General features: G+C 42.5%; 1 protein-coding gene across 3 annotated transcripts in view; it reads right to left on the bottom strand.

Moving 5' to 3' along the window:
* The window catches only part of pnpla7a (patatin-like phospholipase domain containing 7a), a 54,322-nt gene that overhangs the window by 12,449 nt on the left and 19,426 nt on the right, over positions 1-22,447 (bottom strand). For all 3 annotated transcript variants that reach the window (XM_054756936.1, XM_054756937.1, XM_054756938.1), the window contains 14 exons: positions 20,914-21,027; positions 20,268-20,334; positions 20,044-20,193; positions 19,904-19,967; positions 19,667-19,835; positions 12,925-13,107; positions 12,721-12,839; positions 12,471-12,627; positions 9,321-9,437; positions 9,127-9,196; positions 5,813-5,929; positions 4,722-4,870; positions 4,477-4,629; positions 3,434-3,553 (listed from right to left, as the gene is read on the bottom strand). In XM_054756936.1, coding sequence (XP_054612911.1) covers positions 3,434-3,553; positions 4,477-4,629; positions 4,722-4,870; positions 5,813-5,929; positions 9,127-9,196; positions 9,321-9,437; positions 12,471-12,627; positions 12,721-12,839; positions 12,925-13,107; positions 19,667-19,835; positions 19,904-19,967; positions 20,044-20,193; positions 20,268-20,334; positions 20,914-21,027 — 1,749 coding nt within the window. The remainder of the gene's footprint in view (positions 1-3,433; positions 3,554-4,476; positions 4,630-4,721; positions 4,871-5,812; positions 5,930-9,126; positions 9,197-9,320; positions 9,438-12,470; positions 12,628-12,720; positions 12,840-12,924; positions 13,108-19,666; positions 19,836-19,903; positions 19,968-20,043; positions 20,194-20,267; positions 20,335-20,913; positions 21,028-22,447) is intronic.

Raw genomic sequence — 22,447 nt, 5'->3', positions numbered from 1 at the left:
CTATACCAACATAAAAAATACAAAAAAGGGTTGTTTTACATCAAAATAACAATTTATTTACGAATATAACATCATTAACCATTTACAATTTTCACATTTGGCACTAAACTATGTGTGTGCACGCATATGTGCTTGTGCATGCGTTAAAATTCCCCTACAATGCGCTACCTTCTGCACGTTACACTCGTCCATGCTCTCTCACTTCACTGATTAACCCTTCACTTGATCGCGGCCGAGCTCTTAATAAAATGCACTTCGGGGGTTCGGGATTATAAAAACGTATAAATACATACTGTATTTGGTAGTGAAAGAGTTAAACACATTTAAAGAATAAAATAAAGTAGTAGAGCTCCTCACCACAAATGAATGATAATGTAAGGTCAACCCTGAACAGATGGAATGGGAGTCACGGTGTAGCCTTTAGCCTGGTCGTCAGGCTAGCGCTATTACCGTGCTGCCATGTGGTGCGCTTCCGGCATCTTGAAATGACGTCACACTGTACAGATACGCTGTACATTTTATGCTTTACTATCACATACTTATAAAGTACCGACTTAAGGTGCATGAGTTATGTTTTCTGCAAAAAAAGCCTATTTTTTTATTTTATTGTTTTTTTGTTTTTTTTTTTTAAAGAAAAAGGAAACGTGAATACTGAATCCAATGTAATAAAAATGACCCACAAGGCCAGAAAACTATTGTAGCACATTACAGGGATTTTCCATTTATTTTCTAATATTTTTATAATATTTAGAAATAACATTATAAATAAATTTTAAATTACATTTTAAATATATTCACAACATAAGTAACACTTCCTCCCTGAGCTACCACCTTATCGTGGTGGAGGAGTTTGCCTGTCCAATGATCCTAGGAGCTACGGCAAGTTGTCGGGGGGGTTTTATTCCCCTGGTAGGGTCACCCATGACAAACAGGTATGAGGTGAGGGACCAGACAAAGAGTGGCTCAATAGACCCCTATGATGAAACAAACCGTTGGACTACGTTATCCCTTGCCTGGGCACACGTCACCGGGGTCTGCTGGGGGACTTAAACACTCACGCTGGCAGAGACAGTGAGACCTAGAGGGGCGTGATTGGAAGGAACGGCCCCCCTGAGCTGAACCCAAGCGGTGCTTTGTTATTTGACTTCTGTTCTCGTCACAGATTGTCGATAACAAACACTATGTTCAAGCATAAGGGTGTCCACATGTGCACTTGGCACCAGGACAACCTAGGCTGCACTTCCATGATTGACTTTGTGGTCGTATCATCGGACTTGCGGCCATACGTTTTGGACACTCGGGTGAAGAGATGGGCAGAGCTGTCAACCGATCACCACCTGGTGGTAAATTGGCACCGATGGTGGGGGAGGATGCTGGTCAGACCTGGCAGACCCAAACGTATTGTGAGGATCTGCTGGGAATGACTGGCAGAGTCCCCTGTCAGAAGGAGTTCCAACTCCCACCTCCGGGAGAACTTCCACCATGTTCCGAAGGAGATGACGGACATTGAGTCCAAATGGACCATGTTCCGTGCCTCCATTGTAAAGGCAGCTGATCGGAGCTGTGGCCGTAAGGTGGTTGAGGCCTGTCATGGCGGTAATCCCAGAACCCATTGGTGGACACCAGTGATGAGGGATGCCGTCAAGCTGAACGAGTCCTATCGGGCCTTTTTGGCTCATGGAACTCCGGAAGCAGCTGAGAGGTATCGGCAGGCCAAGCAGTCTGCGGCTCTGGCAGTCGCTGTGGCAAAAACTCGGACATGGGAGGAGTTCGGAGAAGCCATGATGAACAACTTCTAAGAGGTTCTGGACCACCATCCGGCGTCTCAGGAGGGGGAAGCAGTGCACAGTCAGCACCGTGTAGGGTGGGGATAGTGTGCTGCTGACCTCGACTGGAGATGTTGTGGATCGGTGGAAAGAATACTTCGAAGACCTCCTCAATCCCACCGACACTTCTTCCTACGAGGAAGCAGAGCCTGGGGACTCCACGGTGGGCTCTCCTATCTCTGGGGCTGAGGTTGCTGAAGTTGTCAAAAAGCTCCTCAGTGGCAGGGCCCAGGGGGTGGATAAGATCCGCCCGGAGTTCCTTAAGACTCTGGATGCTCTGCAGCATCGCATGTACATCGGGGGAAGTACCTCTGGATTGGCAGACCGGGGTGGTGTTCCCCCTTTTTAAAACCGGAGGGTGTGTTCCAACTATCATGGAATCACACTCCTCAACCTCCCTGGTATGGTCTATTCAGAGGTTCTGGCCGAAATTAGTTTTTTTCCATAGGGTGGCTGGGCTGTCCCTTAGAAATAAGGTGAGAAGCACTGTCATCCGGGAGAGAGTCGGATTAGAACCGCTACTCCTCCGCATTGAGATGAGCCAGTGGCTTGGGTATCTGGTCAGGACGCATCTCGGACGCCTCCCTAGGGAGGTGTTCAGCGCACGTCCGACCGGTAGAAGGCCTCGGGGAAGGCTCAGGACTTGTTGGAGAGACTATGTCTCCCAACTGGCCTGGGAACGCTTCGGGATCCGCCGGGAGGAGCTGGACGAAGTTGCCGGGGAGACAGAAGTCTGGGCCTCCCTGCTTAGGCTGCTGCCACTGCGACCCGACCTCGGATAAGCGGAAGAAGACGGATGGATGGATATATAACACAAATTTTTATTTTCTAATTTTGTTTGTTTTGTTTTTTGTTTCAAGTTCAGTCTGTACAGTACAGATAAATAAATAGATGTTATCAGTTTTTCAAAAGTATTTCAAATCGGGGGTTCGTGAAAACATTTTGACAGAAAATAACCACTGCTCTAAAGGATTCTCAATATTTGCTTTTAGTCTCAGGTTGATAGAAAATCTGAGCCAAGAGTATTGTTTTTTGCCACGCGCTAAAAATGAAGAAATCATAATTACACAGAAAAGTCGCACAATTGTCCTGCTCCCTAAGAGAATTGTTGCAACCTGCAGCCTCATTAACAGGCATGTGTGGGTTGGTTTCTATTGTTTGAAAGAAAAGTGCAGGAGAAAGAAAACAGGCTTTATAAATAAGACTGTCAAGCATAATGATTTGGGAGATGCATCTGTCCTCTGCCTGCGTGTGTTTGTCTTATGAAACAAGCCATTTTTTGCCGTTTGGTGATCTCAGGCCAGTGAACAATATGTCGAGGAGCGATAGGACAACGAGGCAAAAGCCACAGTGAGACCTAAGCTGGAGCGCTGCGAGGCGCTTTTGGCGCAAAAACACAGAGTGCAGCATAAAAGCTGATTACTGTTCCTCTCGGAATGATGGAAAAAAGCCAATTATTGATGGAACGCTTCATCAAAATGTCAAGTCTGCTTTGCCGTGCCCGGGCTTTCTGTGAAGAGCTGTAATAAAGCGCACGGCGAAAAGTCCGCCCGCGTCTGAGGGATTGTGATGTAAGAGACAGGAAGAAAGCCAAAGTGGGTGCTCACATTGTTCTTGCACTGAGTGTTGTGAAACTCCTCCTGGTGTCTGTCCTTCAGCATTTTCTCCACTACGCCGCTGCGACTCCACACATCAAACACCGTCTTGCCGTGTTGGTATCCCACCTCCTAACACGACACAAATATGGTAATGCTTCAATGCAGTCATCCTGTAAATGGTAGAGGCATGCCCAGTCAAGAACAGTTTTGTGGTGCAAAACGTCAGTCGTTCCGATACAATGGAGTGGCGCCTGTGTCACTAAATGACAGTCTTTTCAGTGGAATCTCCTCATTAGCATTTCATCCATCCATGCATGCTGGAGCCTATCCCAGCTGACTTACGGGCAAGGTACACCCTGGACTGGTCGCCAGCCAATCGCAGGGCACTTATAGACAAACGATTCACACTCACATTCACACCTATGGACAATTTAGAGTCGCCAGTTAACCTAACATGCATGTTTTTGCAATGTGGGAGGAAACCAGAGTAGCCGGAGAAAACCCACGCACGCATGGGGAGAACATGCAAACTCCACACAGAGATGCCCAAGCAGATATTCGAAGCCACGTCTTCCCGATCTCCTGACTGTGTGGCCAACATGCTAACCACTGTGCAGCCGTTTGTTAGCATCTCTGTCCTTTGGGTGAAATCACCTTGTTACCGTTTCATTGACATGCGACTATGGTCATGGACGCATCTGAAGCCAAGGTGGCTGTAGTGCAAAACGTCAGTTGTTAAGATACTATTGAGTGGGGCCCCTGCCAGCCAACGACAGGTAGGACAGCTCTAGTCTGAGGGGTTGGTGCAGGATCCACTGTACATATCCTTTTCAAGAAGAGATATGCCCAGACAAGAACGGTTTCACGCTTTTATGGTGCAAAACATCAATCAGGACATCAGTCCCCATTAGCATTCCATTCATATGTAACAATGGCCATGAGCACGCTCTCTTGTTGAAAAAAAATAGTTGTACGTCATCGGGGAGCAGGTTGAAACTTGATATAATAAAACAGAGTTACAATGACTGAAGATAGTATTTATTTCAACTTACGGCGATCTCATCAAACTTCCCAAACTCCAGCGTCCTGTATCTGTCGATGGGAGGTCTGATATACTCGCAGTAGTCACTGTTCTTCACAGTATCCAGGTGTCGTACGCAGCACACGTAGGCCAGGCGAGTCTGAATTTCTGCCATGTTCAACACCTGAAACGTAAGCAGAGAAACACAGCTCATCAATGTCCCAAAGGTGCACTTGATGGCCTCTTATTTTTATTTTTCTTCCATCAATCTATTACCTTGACTTTCTCTGCCAGGGGGTTGAGGCGTTTCCATAGCAGCCACCAGCCTGACAGCGAGTCGCCGTAATTAGTGAGGTTGGTTTCATCGCGGCTGCCCACGTCAATCGCTATCACCACTTTGGCCCCCATGGAGCGTGCCACGTCAGCTGGCGGTGGTGGTGGTGACAAAAAAATAAATAAACAGCAGGATGCGAGTGGACATTAAAAAAACAAGTAACAAGTTAAAAAAAAAAAAAAAGAAAAGGGGGAATTTCCGCCGAGCAGGATTCTTTATTTATAAATGAAATATTTTCATAGTTATGGCATAGAAAACCTGTTTATGTTTACCTGTTTACCTTCTAAATATCCATCCATCTATTTTCTATACCGCTTCGCCTCTTTTTTAGGGTCGCGGGGGCATGCTGGAGCCTATCCCAGCTGACTTTGGGCGACAGGCAGGGTACACCCTGGACTGGTCGCCAAATATGTTTTTCTTAAAACATTATTGTAGCCATCCAGACATAAATTAACACTCCTTTAGTCACCTTTACACTCATATTATCCAATATAGCAGATATAATCAGAGAATATAAGACATTTAAGACAGTTTACCTTGTAGGGGTGCAGAATGGATGACGGACAGGAAGTGACGTCGGGAGTTCAGAGTTGAGTTTTAGCTTGTTTTGAGCTATGGCCAAAACCGTAAGCTGCGTTATTATTGTGAGGATGATGCTTATTATTATTATGTTATTATTATTGTGCCTGTTGTGAGATCATTTAAATCTGCAATAAAGCCTGTTGTTCAAGTCTGTCGCTTCGTGGTGGTCTCACCTAACAATTATTGACACCTAGTGACCAAACGGAGACTAGTACATTCACAAGCTGTGGTCTTACTAGCTTGTACTGTATTTGTATTTTAGTGATTGCCGAGTGACTAAAAGTGACTAAAGGGGTGTTAGTTCACGTCTAATGATGTTAAAAACTTGTATTTAGAAGGTCGAAACAGATTTTCTATGCTATAACTAAAACTAAAAAAATCACGGTCAGGTCTGGAACCAATCAACCGGCATAAGCGAGGGATTATTGTACATCAAAGAAAAGGGATTTACCTGGCAGGTTGTTGATGTAGCCTCCATCCATAAGAAGGTGCCCATCTTTGGGGTCGCAGAGTGGGGGCAGGTACCCCGATAGAGACATGCTGGCCCGTACGTAACGCCATAGAGAACCTCACAGAAAAAAACAAGCAGATTTTAACAATGACAATGAAGTCACCATATCCACAACCATTTTAAAAATATATGTACTATACTGTATATTTGCACAATTTTTTGTTTCATTCCATTTTTATGAATTTAATGTATTTTAAAATGCACTTCAGGTCACTGGAGACTCTTTGAAGACCTCTAGCCTGGGTTTAATTTAAACTGTGTGAAAAAAGGAAAATATGCTTGAAATACAGTGTGTAGCACCACACCTTATACATTGAATTTTTATACATTAAATTTTAAGACCAGATGAATTGCAAGAATTTACATTTTGCACTGTTAGAGGTTCTAAGTAGAGCTTCAAAATGCCAAAAAGAAGAAATGGGAGTGAGACAAAAATGTTTTGAGTAATAAATTTATTGCAAAGAAGCATTAAAGTGAAATAGGCTGTTCATCAGCTGATCAAAAGTTAAAGACCACAGCCCTTATCTTGGCAAAAATGTGGATTCAATTTTATTTAAAGTCAGGTATTCACACTGTCATGCTCACTTGATGGCAAAGGCAAACATTTTTCTCTCTTTGAACATGACTGGATTTTGAGCTGCATAAGCAAGGTCTTTCGCAGTGCGCCGTTGCTGCTGAGGAGGATCAAGACACAGATCCTCGACCCAAATGAACGTTGTTACTGGTACCGAGTGCAGTCCAATCTGCGAGAGAAGGCTTTAAGGAACAAAAAACATCTTCAAAAGGTCTCGCCTCCTTCAACGCCACAAAATTGGCCATTTGGAATTTGCAGGAGAACACCAAACATGGGATATTGAAAGGTTGAAGAGAGTTTTATTCTCAGATGAGAAAAACTGTAACCTGGCTTTCAATGCCACTGGAATGACAAGGAGATCCCACCTGAGATGTTTTCCACATGCACAGTGGCGGAGACGCCATTATGATCTTGGGTCCTTTTTCCTTCAATGCAACAATGGAGCTTTGGGTTGTGCAGGGGCGTCAAACGGCTGCTGACTATGTGGAGATGTTACAGGGGGCATCCCTCATGACTGAAGGCCCTTGCCTTTGTGGTGATGACTAGCTTTTCCAACAGGACAACACTACAATTCACAATGCCTGCCTGACAAAGAACTTCTTCCAGAGGAATAAGCTCACTCTTTCGGACCATCCAGCTTGTTTCCCTGATCTACATCCAATAGAGAACATTTGGGAATGGCGCAGCTACTCATTACTCACTCCTTTTTCAACATTTTATTTCTATTTTAAGGGGATTTCAACTTTTTGTGAGCTATGGTCTTAAACTTTTGATCAGCTGATGAACAGCCAATTTCACTTTCATGTTTGTTTGCAATTAATTGCTTAATCAAATGTTTTTGTCTCACTCCCATTTTTTTTTTTTGCATTTTGAAGCTCTACTTAGAACCTCGCTAAGATCCAACAGTGCAAAATGTAAATTGTTGATCAGGAGTGCATATAATGTATAGAGATGCTTTATATTGGCTTTCTTACCGATATCCCATATAACGATATTCGCAAGCTCTTCGTTATCGATACCGATATCAACCAAGACTGATATAACTCTTCCCTCAAATTAATGTCAGGTAAAATGTCATGCAATTGAGTGAACACTTGATGCTTCTTTTACTGTAATGCCTTTCACAAATCAACGCTGTTTGTGCATAATAAGACAAACACTGCAATATGCAATGTACCTTAGAGAAATGTGCAAACATTTTGTCTCAACAGAACAACACTAACACACTAAAACTTTCACTAAAATAACATTTTCTCCCACCATCAAAGAGTAAGACAGGTTAGCTTTAATAAATTCACAAATAAAAATCCAATGAAATAATGCTGCTAACGATACAATTTGGAAAACTGCATACTGTATTTCTATGTGGCACAAACATCTGTAAAAGAACAAAGTAAAATGCAAAGTTTAAAACTAATATAATCTGAAAATATAGTCCAGGCTCATTCAGCACGTCACGCATCAACACCCTACCCTCGCATAACCAGTGCTTTCATACAAACCAAATGCCAAACTTGTAAATTTTCGGTTCGCGTACATACTGAGCTAGCAAGCCCTCTCTCACAAGCTGTTATCATTATCGGCAGTAAAAACTCCACCGATGTGAACCATTTATCTGCCATCCCTACTACAACTAATTTTTGACCTTTATATTCAAGATGCAATTGAGAAAATCGAGAGTAACTCCCCTTCACAGGCGCTTCCTTAGACCAAATGAACTCCGTGGCTAACCAAAACAGCAGCCCCCACACAGAGGTTAAAGTTTGGAGTTTTATGTGCTGCCACTCGACTGTGGCAAACAAGTTCTCTACATGCCATTAAAGAGGATTTTAGGACTTGTCAAAGGTGTCCAACTCAAAGCCCGGGGGCCATATTGTATTATGTGGCCCGTTTTAGGCACCTTCTTAAAACAATTATTTTTAGTATTATTTTCATATTTTAATTGTATTATTTATTTTCATTTTAAAAATATATATATTTATATTATAGGAAGTACAAAATAATAAAAAAGACAATTTTCTTGCTAAATGTACAGTATTTGTTCTGTCAATTTCCTACAAGCAATTGAAGTTTCTTGTTTTTGTTATTGTCAAACCCCATTTAACATGAAAACATCTTGATGATCCGCAAAGCCTTTGGGAAAATACTCTGTGGTATGACGAGACAAAAGTTTAACTTTTTGGAAGACGTGTCCCCCATTACATCTGCCGTAAAAGTAAGGCCGCATTTCAGAAAAAGAACGTCATACCAACAGTAAACTATAGTGGTGGTAGTGTGACGGTCTGGGGCTGTGTTGCTGCTTCAAGACATGGAAGACTTGCTGTGATAAATGGAACCATTGCAAGTTATAGTAAACACTTGATTGCAGTTGTTGCTGCTAAGGGTGGCCCAACCAGTTATTAGGTTTAGGGGGCAATCACTTTTTCACACAGGGCCATGGAGCTTTGGATTGTTTTTCTCCCTTAATAATAAAACGTTTCATTCACTTTGTGTTCAGTTGTGTTGTCATTGACTTTATATTTGTATTTGTTTGATGATCTGAAACATTTAAGTGTGACAAACATGCAAAAAAAACAAGAAATTGAGCAGGGGGCAAACACTTTTTCACACAACTGTATATTAACCCAATAGATGCATGGCTGTCTCTGCAGTTGAGTAATTACAAAAAAACACCACCTACCATCAGTGTGGACTCGCATTGCAGAGGCACTGATGTCAGCTGTGATATTGAAATACGGGATCCAAAGGTCCTGCATGCATAAACACACAAAAACAATTTTTAAAATGATTAGAAAAAAAACCCAAAGATTAGTCATCCTTGCCTTAATCACCCCCTCAGCTATTTGCTTCTGGCTTGGAATCACCTCATCTCACCTCAATCTGCTTGCTTTTGAAGACATTGCTGATGCTGGAGTTGAAGGCGGCGCCAGAGAACATGGAGGTGACTGGGTATGTTAAATCCAGAACCTTCTTAAACACCGAAGTCATTTCCTGCGCAGCAGAGGGAGTGAAAATGAAGGATGTGTTCCTCCTGGCAATCGGTACTTTCATTTAAGGTAATGTAGAATCCTTCAGATTGCTTATGGCATCCCCCGCCCCCCATCTTTATTTCTCCTACCAGATGCACATGAGGGCTCACTGTCTGTTTTTTAATACACTTTTCATTATGTACATAAAGAAAGATGCTTTCTGCATAAAAAAGGCATTTTGGCAGTGCAATCTGTCCTGTTTTGTAGGGTTTTTTTGTCCATCTGTCCCCTTGCAGAGGATAAGAGATTCTTGCTAAAGCACACAGTGGAGGATCAGCACCAAGGACAGAGCCAGAGGGCGGAGAGGACACGATTTGCGATGCACTTGCAAAGCTACACATGCAGAAAGAGCTCAATTATAAAACCCTCTTTCTCAAAGACTCACTCACTAGAGGAGGAGGAGAGCTCAACTAAACAGAATATTAAAAATGTACTAGATCATCGCATACAGTGGGGAAAATAAATATTTGATTGCTGGTTTTGTAGGGTTTACCCCCTTACAAAGATATGAATGGTCCATACCATTTATGTTTGGTTTATTGCAGGGGGGTCCAAACGTTTTTCCAGCGAGGGCCACATAGTGAAAAATGGAAGGATGCAACTTTGCCACTTTGATATTTTGTAAAGCAACAGAAAAAAATGGCATCTCAGCTTTGTGATACTCAATAGGTGAAAAAGCAGATTATTCGCATCAACTTCCATCTATACCAGGGGCGGCCATTACGTCGATGGTGAGCTACCGGTAGATCGCCACGGTAGTTTGGGTCGATGGCATAAATGTCACTTTGTAGTTGTCATATGACATCAGTCAGCTGACATTAAGCTCCCCTCCTGATTCGCGTTTGCTCCACCGCAGTGTTTCAAGCTACACTGCAACTTTCATCTTTATTATTGTGATGATGGATGAACTAACTCTGCGGGAAGATGTCTATATCTATAACTAAAGTTATCTGTTCACTTGTAGCGGCTAGTTACGTTAGGACAAAAGTGTATTGTTTACTGGCTTTGCTTGGCGTCATGAACTCTACTACAGAAATCAGTGTTTTCTACATGTTGGCTTCTTAAACTATTATTTCACGATGACATTAAAAATGTGCCCATTGGTGAAACCTTTTCAATATGTTGCCTTGACTTCGGCTGCATTGTCTTTTGCATAATCATTTTACATTCTTGGATATGGCTAATGTTTGATAGCAAATGCTAACTGGATGTAATACATGAACTGTGTGTTCTAATGAACGTTACATAGCTAATGTAACTGACATATTACCAGTACTCACTCACTAGTACACAACTATTTAGGAGTTGTGTAATTATCTTTATTTCAAAATATTTAAGAAAAAATACATTATTATAATTTTTTTAAGTTCTAATATTATGAAAAATTAAACAAAAAGTTGTAATTTTTGGAAAATTAGGTTGCAGTAAAAGTTCTAATGTTACGAGAGTAAATAAGAATTACAAGAAGAACATTTACAAGAAGAGAGTTGAAATTAGGGATGTAGGGATTTTTTTTTTTTTTTTTAATAAGCTTTTGTTACAAACATGAATTTGTGGTATTGAATATGGTTATGAAAATAGCTCTTCAAAACATCAAAAAATAATGCAACCATAGTATTGCTGAATTTACTTTTTTATTACACAGCATGACCAACAATATTTTTTGGCTTTTGTAACAAAATTCTGTGAGTCAGGTCCTTAATCCAATAAAAGATACATCCAATAACAAAAGTCCATGCAATGAAGGATTAAATTGGAAAAGTTTAGAGTAGGACTAATCATTTGACATGCTTATAGATGAATTTGTGGTGTGATTTAGAATATATAACTTTTTTTTGTTTTTTTTTTTTAACAAAGTCTCTTCAGCGCAATAGTAATTTATTGGCAGCCCCTGGTGTAAACAACCAGTGGTTAGAGCAGCACTCCCTGTGCGAGCAGTGACGGAGCCTGAAATTTTTCATTGGAGTGGCCATTGTGAGGCCATTACTCACATCGGGGTGGCAATGAGTTGATACTTGAAATATTTGGATGGCCAGTGGGGTGGCCGGAGAATGACCAAGGGTGGCCACGGCCGCCACGTAGCTCTGCCACTGCATGCGAGCTCACCGTCCGACAACACAGCAGTCCGGGCACAGTGAGGGGTAACTACTGCTGTAGATACGCAGACGAATGTTCAACGTGAAACTAACTTCACCACGGTATACCGCAGACATGTCTGCATCATGGTGTTGCCTTTTCTTCATCTTGCGGGTGGTGGGAGTCAAGTGGCACCCAGCAGCCCATACTGTAGTGTGGCCCAGAGTTACGAACGTGATATGGCAACCGGATCGGCCTGATCTCGTGGCGGAAGCCGATATTATCCGATCTTCAAAATACAGCGGATCGGGACATCCCTAACTGCAATTTTTGGAAATTTTTTTTAAAACAGCATAAATGGAAGGAACAGCTGTAAACGTATGACAATAAAGTCAAATATTACAAGAAAAAATATAATATAATAGAAAATAGAAAAAATAGAAAAAAAAAATTACGAGAATTTTATGGGAATAACCTCATATTAGGAGAAATGTCATTTTAGTAGCATAGAGTTGAAATATTACAGAAAAAATATTATATATATTTGTTTAATATGTAATATTATGAGAAAAAAAACAAAATAAAGTAATTTATTAATTTTTTTTTGTAATTTTTTTTGAAAATTGGGTTTGGAAAAAGTTATGGGAATGAAAAGAAAATATATGAAGATTATCTAAGAATAATGTTCTAATATTTGGAAAATTTAAAAAACTCCAGAAAAAATAGAGAAAGAAAGAGCACAGAGTGAAGTTGATATTAATAAACAGGTTTTTCACCTCTATCACAAAGCTGAGATGTAGTTTTTTCTTGAAATATACATAAATTCTTACATTATCTACATGCGTTGCTTTACAAAATATCAAAGTGGCCTTTGCATCCTAAATAAATCCATAAAAAAATCAATAAAACTCTCCCTCACCATGGCCCATTCTCGTGCTCTCATCCTCATGCGGCTGTGGCTGCGGTCCTCGGCGTAGAGCGCTCCCATCAGGGACCCGATGGAAGTGCCGCCAACCAGGTCGACTGGGATGCCAGCTTCGCAGAGTGCTCGCACGATACCCACCTGGCAACAACCCCTTCATCAGAGAATAAGAAGACAGAGAAGGAAGATAAATATTACTCTCTTATTATAACATACTTTCCCCCCCAAACTTCAGGGTGAGTGCTACCTGGCCCCGCCTCCTCCCAGGACGAGGGCTATGGCATTCCCAGTGAGGACTCGGGCCAGTCGGGAGAAATCGGAGTGGCGGTCCGCGGGCTTCTCGAACACACGCTGATACAGCTCCAGCTATAAAAATGAGGGCAACGGATTGCATCTAAGTAAAACAAGGGATGACTTCATGAGGGGAAAACAAAAGTGCTTTCATCCGCACCAGTTTGGGCAGGCTCCGCTTGGAGAAGACCCTGCGTGGGCAGGACAGGTGGAGGTGTCGGGAGATCCAGCTGCGCATGTTCAGCCAGTCCACTGTCCCCTTGGGCCGGGGACCGTCTTCTTTGTGCAGAAGCACCAGCTGCTTCTGGGCGCGCACGGCACTTCCCTCCAGCATGCGCTCCAGCTAGAGCACAGATGTCGCATAACACTTTTAGGCTGCGTTGACACTTCTGCTTCGGTACCTTGGTCCGGACCACAATTTAAACGGGGGGGAAAAAAAAGAAAGACATTTGGAGTGCACTTTGGTCCGGATCGCTTAGCGTCCACACTGATATTTTGTCATGAGACTAAAAGTCTGCCTTATGTGCTTAAAGTAAGAACTCCCGTGACGGAACTCAAAATATTCCAAACCAAAATGGAATCCGCACTTATCTGTGGCGGGCCATCACACATACTTGCCGCTACTTTTTTCCCCCTGATTTTTTATGGGCTTTTTAACTCATTCAAAAGACAACCCCTTCAGTTCAGGCCATTTTAAATAATTATGACAGAATATTGTGTTCTATGGCTATATAAACATGGAACCTACCAAAAGAAAGATCAGACTCTTGCCTTTCATCAGAAAAAAAAGTTTGTTTGTACCTTTTCCAATTCTTTACTAATCAGCAGTAGGACATAGGTAAGTTTCAGAAAAATATCAGTTCCCAACAAAAAAAAAGGGAGAAACACAGCTTTTTGTGAAAAGATACATTTCAAGCACAATTTTTTTTGCTTTTGTGACTGCTCAAATATCAAAACAACTATACCAACATAAAAATAACAAGTTATTTACAAATATAACACCATGAACTATTTACAATTTTCACATTTGGAATTAAACTGTGTGTGTGCACGTGCGTGTGCGTGTGTTATAATTTCCCTACAATGCGTAACCTGCACGTTACACTCCTCCATGCTTGTCCACTTCCTCCTTGCTGTCGAGTGTGTTTTTACATGCAAAAGAGCTTGTCGAGCTCGCACTTCTGCCACCTTGTGACCATTTTTATGGCTTAAAACTGCTCGAAAAGTGACTTCTTTTAGTTGGCAGTTGAGTCATCACGTCTTTCTGCCTCTTGCACAAAAAAATGTAAAAGACGTTTAAATACGTAAAAGCCGCAAATACGTATAAATACGTCTTTGGGATTGAATGAGTTAATATTTGGCGCTATCTGCCGGGGAAGTTTAATACGACCAAATTCATCTTGCCTCTGCAATATCGGTATTGGATCATTAGTAAAAAAGTTGAATTGGGACAAGAGGTCGAGAATAGTCGACTATTCGACAATTTGATTCGACTTTAAATCTCGCCATCAAATCATATGAAAATCTCATGTGATCAAGATTGTATCATTGTGACTACGGTCCCACGGCTGCGACTGAGCATGTATTTTTATATAGAATGTCTTTGTTTTTGTTATAAATATCCTATTTTGATCCAAATTCAGCCTCATTATTGTTATTACAGAATTGAAAATGAGGTGTGTGTTTAACGTAGCCGCATGTTGGCCACAATGTCAGGAGATCTGACTTGACATGAAAAGCTTCGAAAAGATACTTTTAAAGAGCGCCGTTATCACACACGCGCAAAGGGTGAGAGTCTTGCAACGTATTTTCGCTTACACATTTGTGTGAATGCACCATTAAACACACGTTCACACATGCTGCAGGCCTCACATGTGTGGAGTAATGATTGTTTGCAGCTAAGAGATTGAAGAGAAGAAACCACAGTAATTTCACACAGGGGCTACCTATAATTTTCATGTGGGTTTTCAGGGTCAAGTTGTGACACGTGTGTGCGTGTGTGTGTTCCAAAAGATCAAATCCTGTGCCCAAGCAAATATTGATCACTCTCTTTCCGTTTTTTCCCCATCTCTTGTTAAAACGTGGACACATTGCTTTATTTCACTTTGCCCATTTTGCCCCCTGAGAAAGCAATTACTTCTCCATCTGCCAGACGTGCACTTCCTGCCTCCACTCCTTCGTAATATCCTTCCACTGCAGCCTAATAACGCCCCAGTGCCAACCACAAACCCTTTCGCAGACTGATTGCCTGTTCAGATGGGCTAAACAAACATGCTGCCATGCAGTGGCTCCGCGCACATTCGCACATCTGGGTTCCCACTCTTTGCCTGAAATTATTTTCCAAGACATTTTCTGCTGCTACAGAGACACGTTATGATGTCATACGGATCAATACTGGTGACACTTTTTAACTAAGCCGTTAACATGGTCGGAAAAGTTGTTGCATTCAGCAACAAAGTCACTTGGTAGCACGACTGCTCTTCATGGAAATGCAAATTTGACGCTGGTAGCGTCACGTAGGGTGCCGGGTAGAAGCAGAGTAGCACTGTGCCTTAAAGGGTCCCTGACATCATTTATCAATTTTGCTTAAATACGTTACAAATTGTTTGTGATAATATTACACATTGTTAAATTTTTTAACGTTAAATTCATAAAAATGACATTTATAGTTAATGGCATCAGCCATAACAAGCTAGCTCTCGCTGTTCAGGCTCATTATGGAAGTGACGCCATCAGGGTGACACCTCTCAGCTAAAGCAGAGTAAACAAACGCGTCTTGATGCGGATTCAACTTGGTTCAGTATATTTCTCATCAAAATAATAGTCATGCAAAACACTGTGTTGCTGCTGGATGTTTACAGTATCTGAATGATAATGTAAGTTTGTGGGATAATGGCTCTCACTGAGGGAGGAAACCGGAGTACCGAAGAAAACTCACGCACACACGGGGAAAGCATGCAGATCTTCCCGATCTCCTGACTGTGTGGCCAACATGCTAAACACTGGGCCACCGTGTGGCCCACAGTGGCTTGACTCAGGTCATCGAGTGATTGTCTGCTGGTTGCTCGGTTCAACACATTTCTAGGATATAATAATCCATATAATATAATCCATAAGACATATAATAGGGTATAACTTCTTAGCATATCTACAGTACATGTGTAATAACAAAGTGGCAAAGTTGCATCCTTTCATTTTTCATTATGTGGCCCTGGCTGGAAAAAGTTTGGGTACCCCTGCTCTGGCAGCTAAAAGTTACACTGTGACTCCATTCCATGTGTTCATAGATCATCTTACATTATCAGTTAGTGGTGAGCACCTATACATTTTATACTTAAAATGTGTTGAATAAGTGTGTGAGGCATATTTAGGGCTTGAACATGGATCGTGTCACAAGTGAACAATGGCAACTGAACAAAAATGGGAGGGTTCTGGAGCTGAATCTTAACTAATAAGTAGCTACAACAATCACTTTTAGTGCGAAACGAGGAAAAGGCTTCTTGAGACGTCATCTGTACTTCTGTGTAGAAGGTGTCGGACGTTTCGCTCCTCATCCGAAGAGCTTCGTCAGCGAACTAATAAGTGCTGGTAGCTTAGGCCTTAAATACAGTAAGAGTGGGCGGAATTGGTGTGCCAACACCCTCCTCCTATTGGTTCGTTACACTAAGCCTGGGCGGAGCAGTGGTATAATCCTATCCTGTTATTCACACCTACGATAAAAGGGAAGTGTCGCTCCCTGAATTGGGTATGAACGACTCTGATACTGGCTTGTTAGCATCTATTGTTCTGGCTCGGCCCTGCCTTCACCTCATTTGCAAGACTAAGAGCTGTGGGTTTTGGTCTCAGTAACCTGCTGAACACAGGGTCCAAATTAAACCTCAAACCACCATTCCGATTCAATGATGGGTTCTGTTGTTTGACAAAAATAGCTTCCTTTACTCCTCTTTCAAACCATCTGTTTTCTTTGGCCAAAATCTTTACCTCGCTGTCCTGAAAAGAGTGATTGGTAGCTTTCAGGTGTAGATGTACTGCTGATTGAGGACCACTAGCATTGTCCCTGCGATGTTGATAAAGCCTTTTTTGGAGCATTTGCTTAGTTTCCCCAATGTAGTGCTCTTTGCATTCCTCATCTTTACAGTGGATGGAATAGACCACATTGCTCTGTTTCTGGTTTGGAGCCTTGTCTTTAGGATGCACTAATTTTTGTCTCAGGGTATTTACTGGTTTGAAATAGGTAGGAATTTTGTGTTGCCATAAGATCCTCTGGAGTTTTTCGGAGACCCCCGCTACATAAGGGACTACCACTCCTCTCCTTTTAGCTTCTGTGGGCTTTTGGGTTTCTTTCCCTACTCTCTTCTTTTGACATTTGTTAAAAGCCCACCGTGGGTACCCACAGGTTGAGAGCGCTCTCTGGACATGTTGTGTCTCCTTTTTCTTTCCCTCAGCACTAGTTGGTATTTGTTCCGCTCTATGTTGGAGGGTCCTAATAACCCCTAGTTTATGTTGTAGTGGATGGTTTGATTCAAAAAGCAGGTATTGGTCAGTGTGTGTGGCCTTTCTAAAGACCTCTGTAAGTAGCTGTCTGTCCTTTCCTATAATTACCTTGCAGTCTAAGAAGGCTAGTTGGTTTTCTTTAGTGTCCTCGCGAGTAAATTTGATATTGGTGTCCACCGCATTGATGTGATCTGTGAAAGACTGAATTTCTTGTTTTTTGATTAGTCTAATTAGTGATGCCAACACATATGAGCAACTTAAAAGGGACCCATCCAGTAGGTATAAGAAAGAAATCATACACTGTCTCCAAAAGTTAGAGAAGGAAGAACTAATTGACAGACAGATGTATCATAGATTATACCCTGGGGAGGCTACACCATGTATCTATGGCCTTCCAAAAATCCACAAGGAAGGGTTTCCCCTCAGACCCATTGTCTGTAGCATTGACTCTACCACGTACAATGTAGCGAAATATGTAAAAACAGTCTTATCCCCATTGGTAGGCAACACTGATCATCATATAGACAATACAAAAGGGTTTGTGGCGAGCATCAAAGACCTCAGATTGGAGCCAGAGGAAACTTTGGTGTCTTATGATGTGACTTCACTTTTCACATCTGTCCCCACCTCAGCAGCAGTCTCGGTGGTGAGGAAGAGACTGCTCGAGGACTCAACTCTGCATCGGAGAACAAAACTTAGTGCTGACCACATCTGCCAATTACTGGAAATTTGCCTTAACACCACATATTTTCAGTTTAGAGGGAAATTCTACAGACAAATTCATGGTTGTGCTATGGGCTCACCAGTCTCACCCATAGTGGCGAATCTGTACATGGAAGAGATGGAGAAACAGGCTCTCACATCCTTCTCAGGGACAAAACCAAGGCACTGGTTTAGATACGTGGATGACACCTTTGTCATAATCAAAAAACAAGAAATTCAGTCTTTCACAGATCACATCAATGCGGTGGACACCAATATCAAATTTACTCGCGAGGACACTAAAGAAAACCAACTAGCCTTCTTAGACTGCAAGGTAATTATAGGAAAGGACAGACAGCTACTTACAGAGGTCTTTAGAAAGGCCACACACACTGACCAATACCTGCTTTTTGAATCAAACCATCCACTACAACATAAACTAGGGGTTATTAGGACCCTCCAACATAGAGCGGAACAAATACCAACTAGTGCTGAGGGAAAGAAAAAGGAGACACAACATGTCCAGAGAGCGCTCTCAACCTGTGGGTACCCACGGTGGGCTTTTAACAAATGTCAAAAGAAGAGAGTAGGGAAAGAAACCCAAAAGCCCACAGAAGCTAAAAGGAGAGGAGTGGTAGTCCCTTATGTAGCGGGGGTCTCCGAAAAACTCCAGAGGATCTTATGGCAACACAAAATTCCTACCTATTTCAAACCAGTAAATACCCTGAGACAAAAATTAGTGCATCCTAAAGACAAGGCTCCAAACCAGAAACAGAGCAATGTGGTCTATTCCATCCACTGTAAAGATGAGGAATGCAAAGAGCACTACATTGGGGAAACTAAGCAAATGCTCCAAAAAAGGCTTTATCAACATCGCAGGGACAATGCTAGTGGTCCTCAATCAGCAGTACATCTACACCTGAAAGCTACCAATCACTCTTTTCAGGACAGCGAGGTAAAGATTTTGGCCAAAGAAAACAGATGGTTTGAAAGAGGAGTAAAGGAAGCTATTTTTGTCAAACAACAGAACCCATCATTGAATCGGAATGGTGGTTTGAGGTTTAATTTGGACCCTGTGTTCAGCAGGTTACTGAGACCAAAACCCACAGCTCTTAGTCTTGCAAATGAGGTGAAGGCAGGGCCGAGCCAGAACAATAGATGCTAACAAGCCAGTATCAGAGTCGTTCATACCCAATTCAGGGAGCGACACTTCCCTTTTATCGTAGGTGTGAATAACAGGATAGGATTATACCACTGCTCCGCCCAGGCTTAGTGTAACGAACCAATAGGAGGAGGGTGTTGGCACACCAATTCCGCCCACTCTTACTGTATTTAAGGCCTAAGCTACCAGCACTTATTAGTTCGCTGACGAAGCTCTTCGGATGAGGAGCGAAACGTCCGACACCTTCTACACAGAAGTACAGATGACGTCTCAAGAAGCCTTTTCCTCGATGGACAACTCCTGTACGACTGAGAGCCTACACAGACGCTTTTAGTGCGAAAGTTGACTGGAAATTAGAGAACGTCAACGTCAAGCTTGGAGGGCGGTGGCAGGGTGTAACCCCCACGAAAAGCGTATAATTATTGTACTTCAACAGGATCAGAGGTCACATAAATATCACAAAATATCTGCCATAGTTTGTCAAATCCAACACAAAAAATATATGAGCTTGTAAGCACCTAACATGCAACCTTTAGCGCCTCACCTCGCCGACGGCAGGGTCCTGCTCGCCCAAGCCCACAATTATAATGCAGTCGGCCTGGCGAATGCACCGCTGCGTCCAGGGGGTCAGCGTGGAGTCCGTCTGGTAGAGAACTATACGATGGATGTCTTCCTGTTGGCCCAACCAGCTGGACAGACGATATTCGTGAACACTGAAAGGTCAGAAGATGACAAGCTGTTGGTCCTGCAAGGCGCAGCATGTGAGAACTCGCTGCCACACCTGTCGAGTGCTGCGGCTCCAAGGCGCTGCTTAATGATATCACTCGTCAGTAGAAGAGTGGGACCTGAATGCGTCAAAGGGGACTGTCATCTTTCTCCTACTGGAAAGCAAAGCTTCCATGTAGTCGTGATTGCTTTTACCAATCGCGAGGAGCGCATGCTGCAGCTCCAATGTGAAAGCGGTGAGTGGCACCTCCTCCGAAACCGGCAGGACGGCCACGGTGGAGAGGTTGGAGGCCTGGTTGCCCGCGTCCCACTTACTGCCGGGGGTGTGCAGCGCCAAACTGCGAGCTGGGAGGTGACAGGCAATGTTACCAAAGCAGGAAAACACTGCAGGATTATCCACATCACAGGTGCACACACACCTGTTAGAGGAACATTAACCTGCTGCAGGATCTTCTGCCCGAGCAAATGGATGAGCCGGGTGACAACCTGTGATTAAAAAATATTACAGCAATTTTTACACAAGTTGACACTGTAAAAAAGTAGGATAGACACATTAGACGGGATTATGCAAAAAATATGACACCATTTTCCACAAAACTTTGTCAAGGGATGGTGCATGGTGAGAATCTGGATAAAGGTACGCATATGGGCATTTATTTTGACTGTTTTAATCACAATAGTACAAGTCTATTTGTCCCAACCGCCCAGAATAACCTTTCTAGATATACTGTATATGGTCACTGTAGTGCGGGGTTGTCCAAAGTGCGGCCCAGGGGCCATTTGCAGCCGAGGGCACACAAAACAAAAAACAAAACAGCAACAATGGAAACAGCTGCAGTAATTTTACAAGAATAAAGTCAAAATACTAAGGGGAAAAAAAGTTGTAATAAAATGAGAAAAGTCATAATTTATGACAATAACATCAGAATATTGTGAGGAAAAATTTCATTTTAGAAGCATAGAGTTAAAATATTAAAGTCGGAATGTTATGAGAAACAAACAAAACAAAACAGTGTTGTCATTTTTGGAAAATCAGGTTGCAGGAAAGGTCGAGTTAAAGGCTACCTGGGGGAACTTCCTCTTGATGGAGCTCAGAGCACCCTCCGGCAACTTGGCCAGCTCAGAGTCCCGCACCGCGTGGACCGTAGTGGCTCGGTTCTGATGGGTCAGCGCCTCCACCTGGGGCGCAAAACAAACAACAACCTTTGTATACACCCTGCTCATTTTTATACGCTCGAACTGATTTTCAGACATATGTGTCTTGAAATGCTAATATTATCTTCATAATTCATGTTTTAACGTTGAGCATAGTAGTGTGAGATACAGTGGTGTGAAAAAGTGTTTGCCCCCTTCCTAATGTCTTATTTTTTGAATGTTTGTCACACTTAGATGTTTAAGATCATCAAACAAATATAAATATTAGTCAATGACAACACAATTGAACATAAAATCCAGGATTTTAAATGAAAGTTTTTGTTATTAAGGGAGAAAAAAAAAATCCTAACCTACATGCCTCCCCCCGGTTAAAACATAATTGTGCTTTGAATTTCTGTAGCCATACCCAGGCCTGATTACTGCCACACCTGTTCTCAATCAAGAAATAACTTAAATGGGACCTGCCCCAAAAGCTAGACATTGTGCGGAGATCTAAAGAAATTCAGGAACAAATGTGAAAGAAAGTAACTGAGATCTATCAGCATGGAAAAGGTTATAAAGCCATTTCTAAAGCTTTGGGACTCCGGCGAACCACAGTGAAAGCCATTATCCACAAATGGCCAAAACATGGAAGAGTGGTGATCCTTCTCAGGAGTGGCCGGCCAACCAAAATTACCCCAAGAGCGCAGCGGCAAATCATCCAGGAGGTCACAAAAGACCCCACAACAACATCCAAAGAACTCAGTTAAGGTCAGTGTTCATGACTCCACCATAAGAAAGACACTGGGCAAAAAAAACAGAAAGACCAAAACCACTGCTGAACAAAAAGAACATTAAGGCTCAGTTCAATTTTGCCTGAAAATATCTTGATGATCCCCAAGACCTTTGGGAAAATACTCTGTGGTCTGACAAGACAAAAGTTGAACTTTTTGGAAGGTGTGTCCCATTACATCTGGCGTAAAAGTAAGGCCACATTTCAGAATAAGAACGTCATACCAACAGTAAAATATGGTGGTGGTAGTGTGATGGTCTGGGACTGTGTTGCTGCTTGAGGACCTCGAAGCATGAATTCTGCTGAAGGAGAATGTCCGGCCATCTGTTGGTGACCTCAAGCTGAAACCAACTTGGGTTCTGCAGCAGTACAATGATCCAAAACACACCAGCATGTCCACCTCTGAATGGCTGAAGACTTTGGAGTGGCCTAGTCCAAGTCCTGACCTGAATCCTATTGAGATGCTGTGGCATGACCTTAAAAAGGCGCTTCATGCTGGAAAAGCCTCCAATGTGGCTGAATGGCAACAATTCTGCAAAATTCCTCCCCAGCGCTGTAAGAGACTCATTGCAAGTTATCACCAACGCTTGATTGCAGTTGTTGCTGCTAAAGGGGGCCCAACCAGTTATTAGGTTTAGGGGGCAATCACTTTTTCACACAGGACCATGTAGC

The sequence above is a fragment of the Dunckerocampus dactyliophorus genome, chromosome 17, assembly GCF_027744805.1.
Source record: "Dunckerocampus dactyliophorus isolate RoL2022-P2 chromosome 17, RoL_Ddac_1.1, whole genome shotgun sequence".
In the NCBI taxonomy this organism is placed as follows: Eukaryota; Metazoa; Chordata; class Actinopteri; order Syngnathiformes; family Syngnathidae; genus Dunckerocampus; species Dunckerocampus dactyliophorus.
This window is presented reverse-complemented; position numbering and strand designations above follow the sequence as displayed.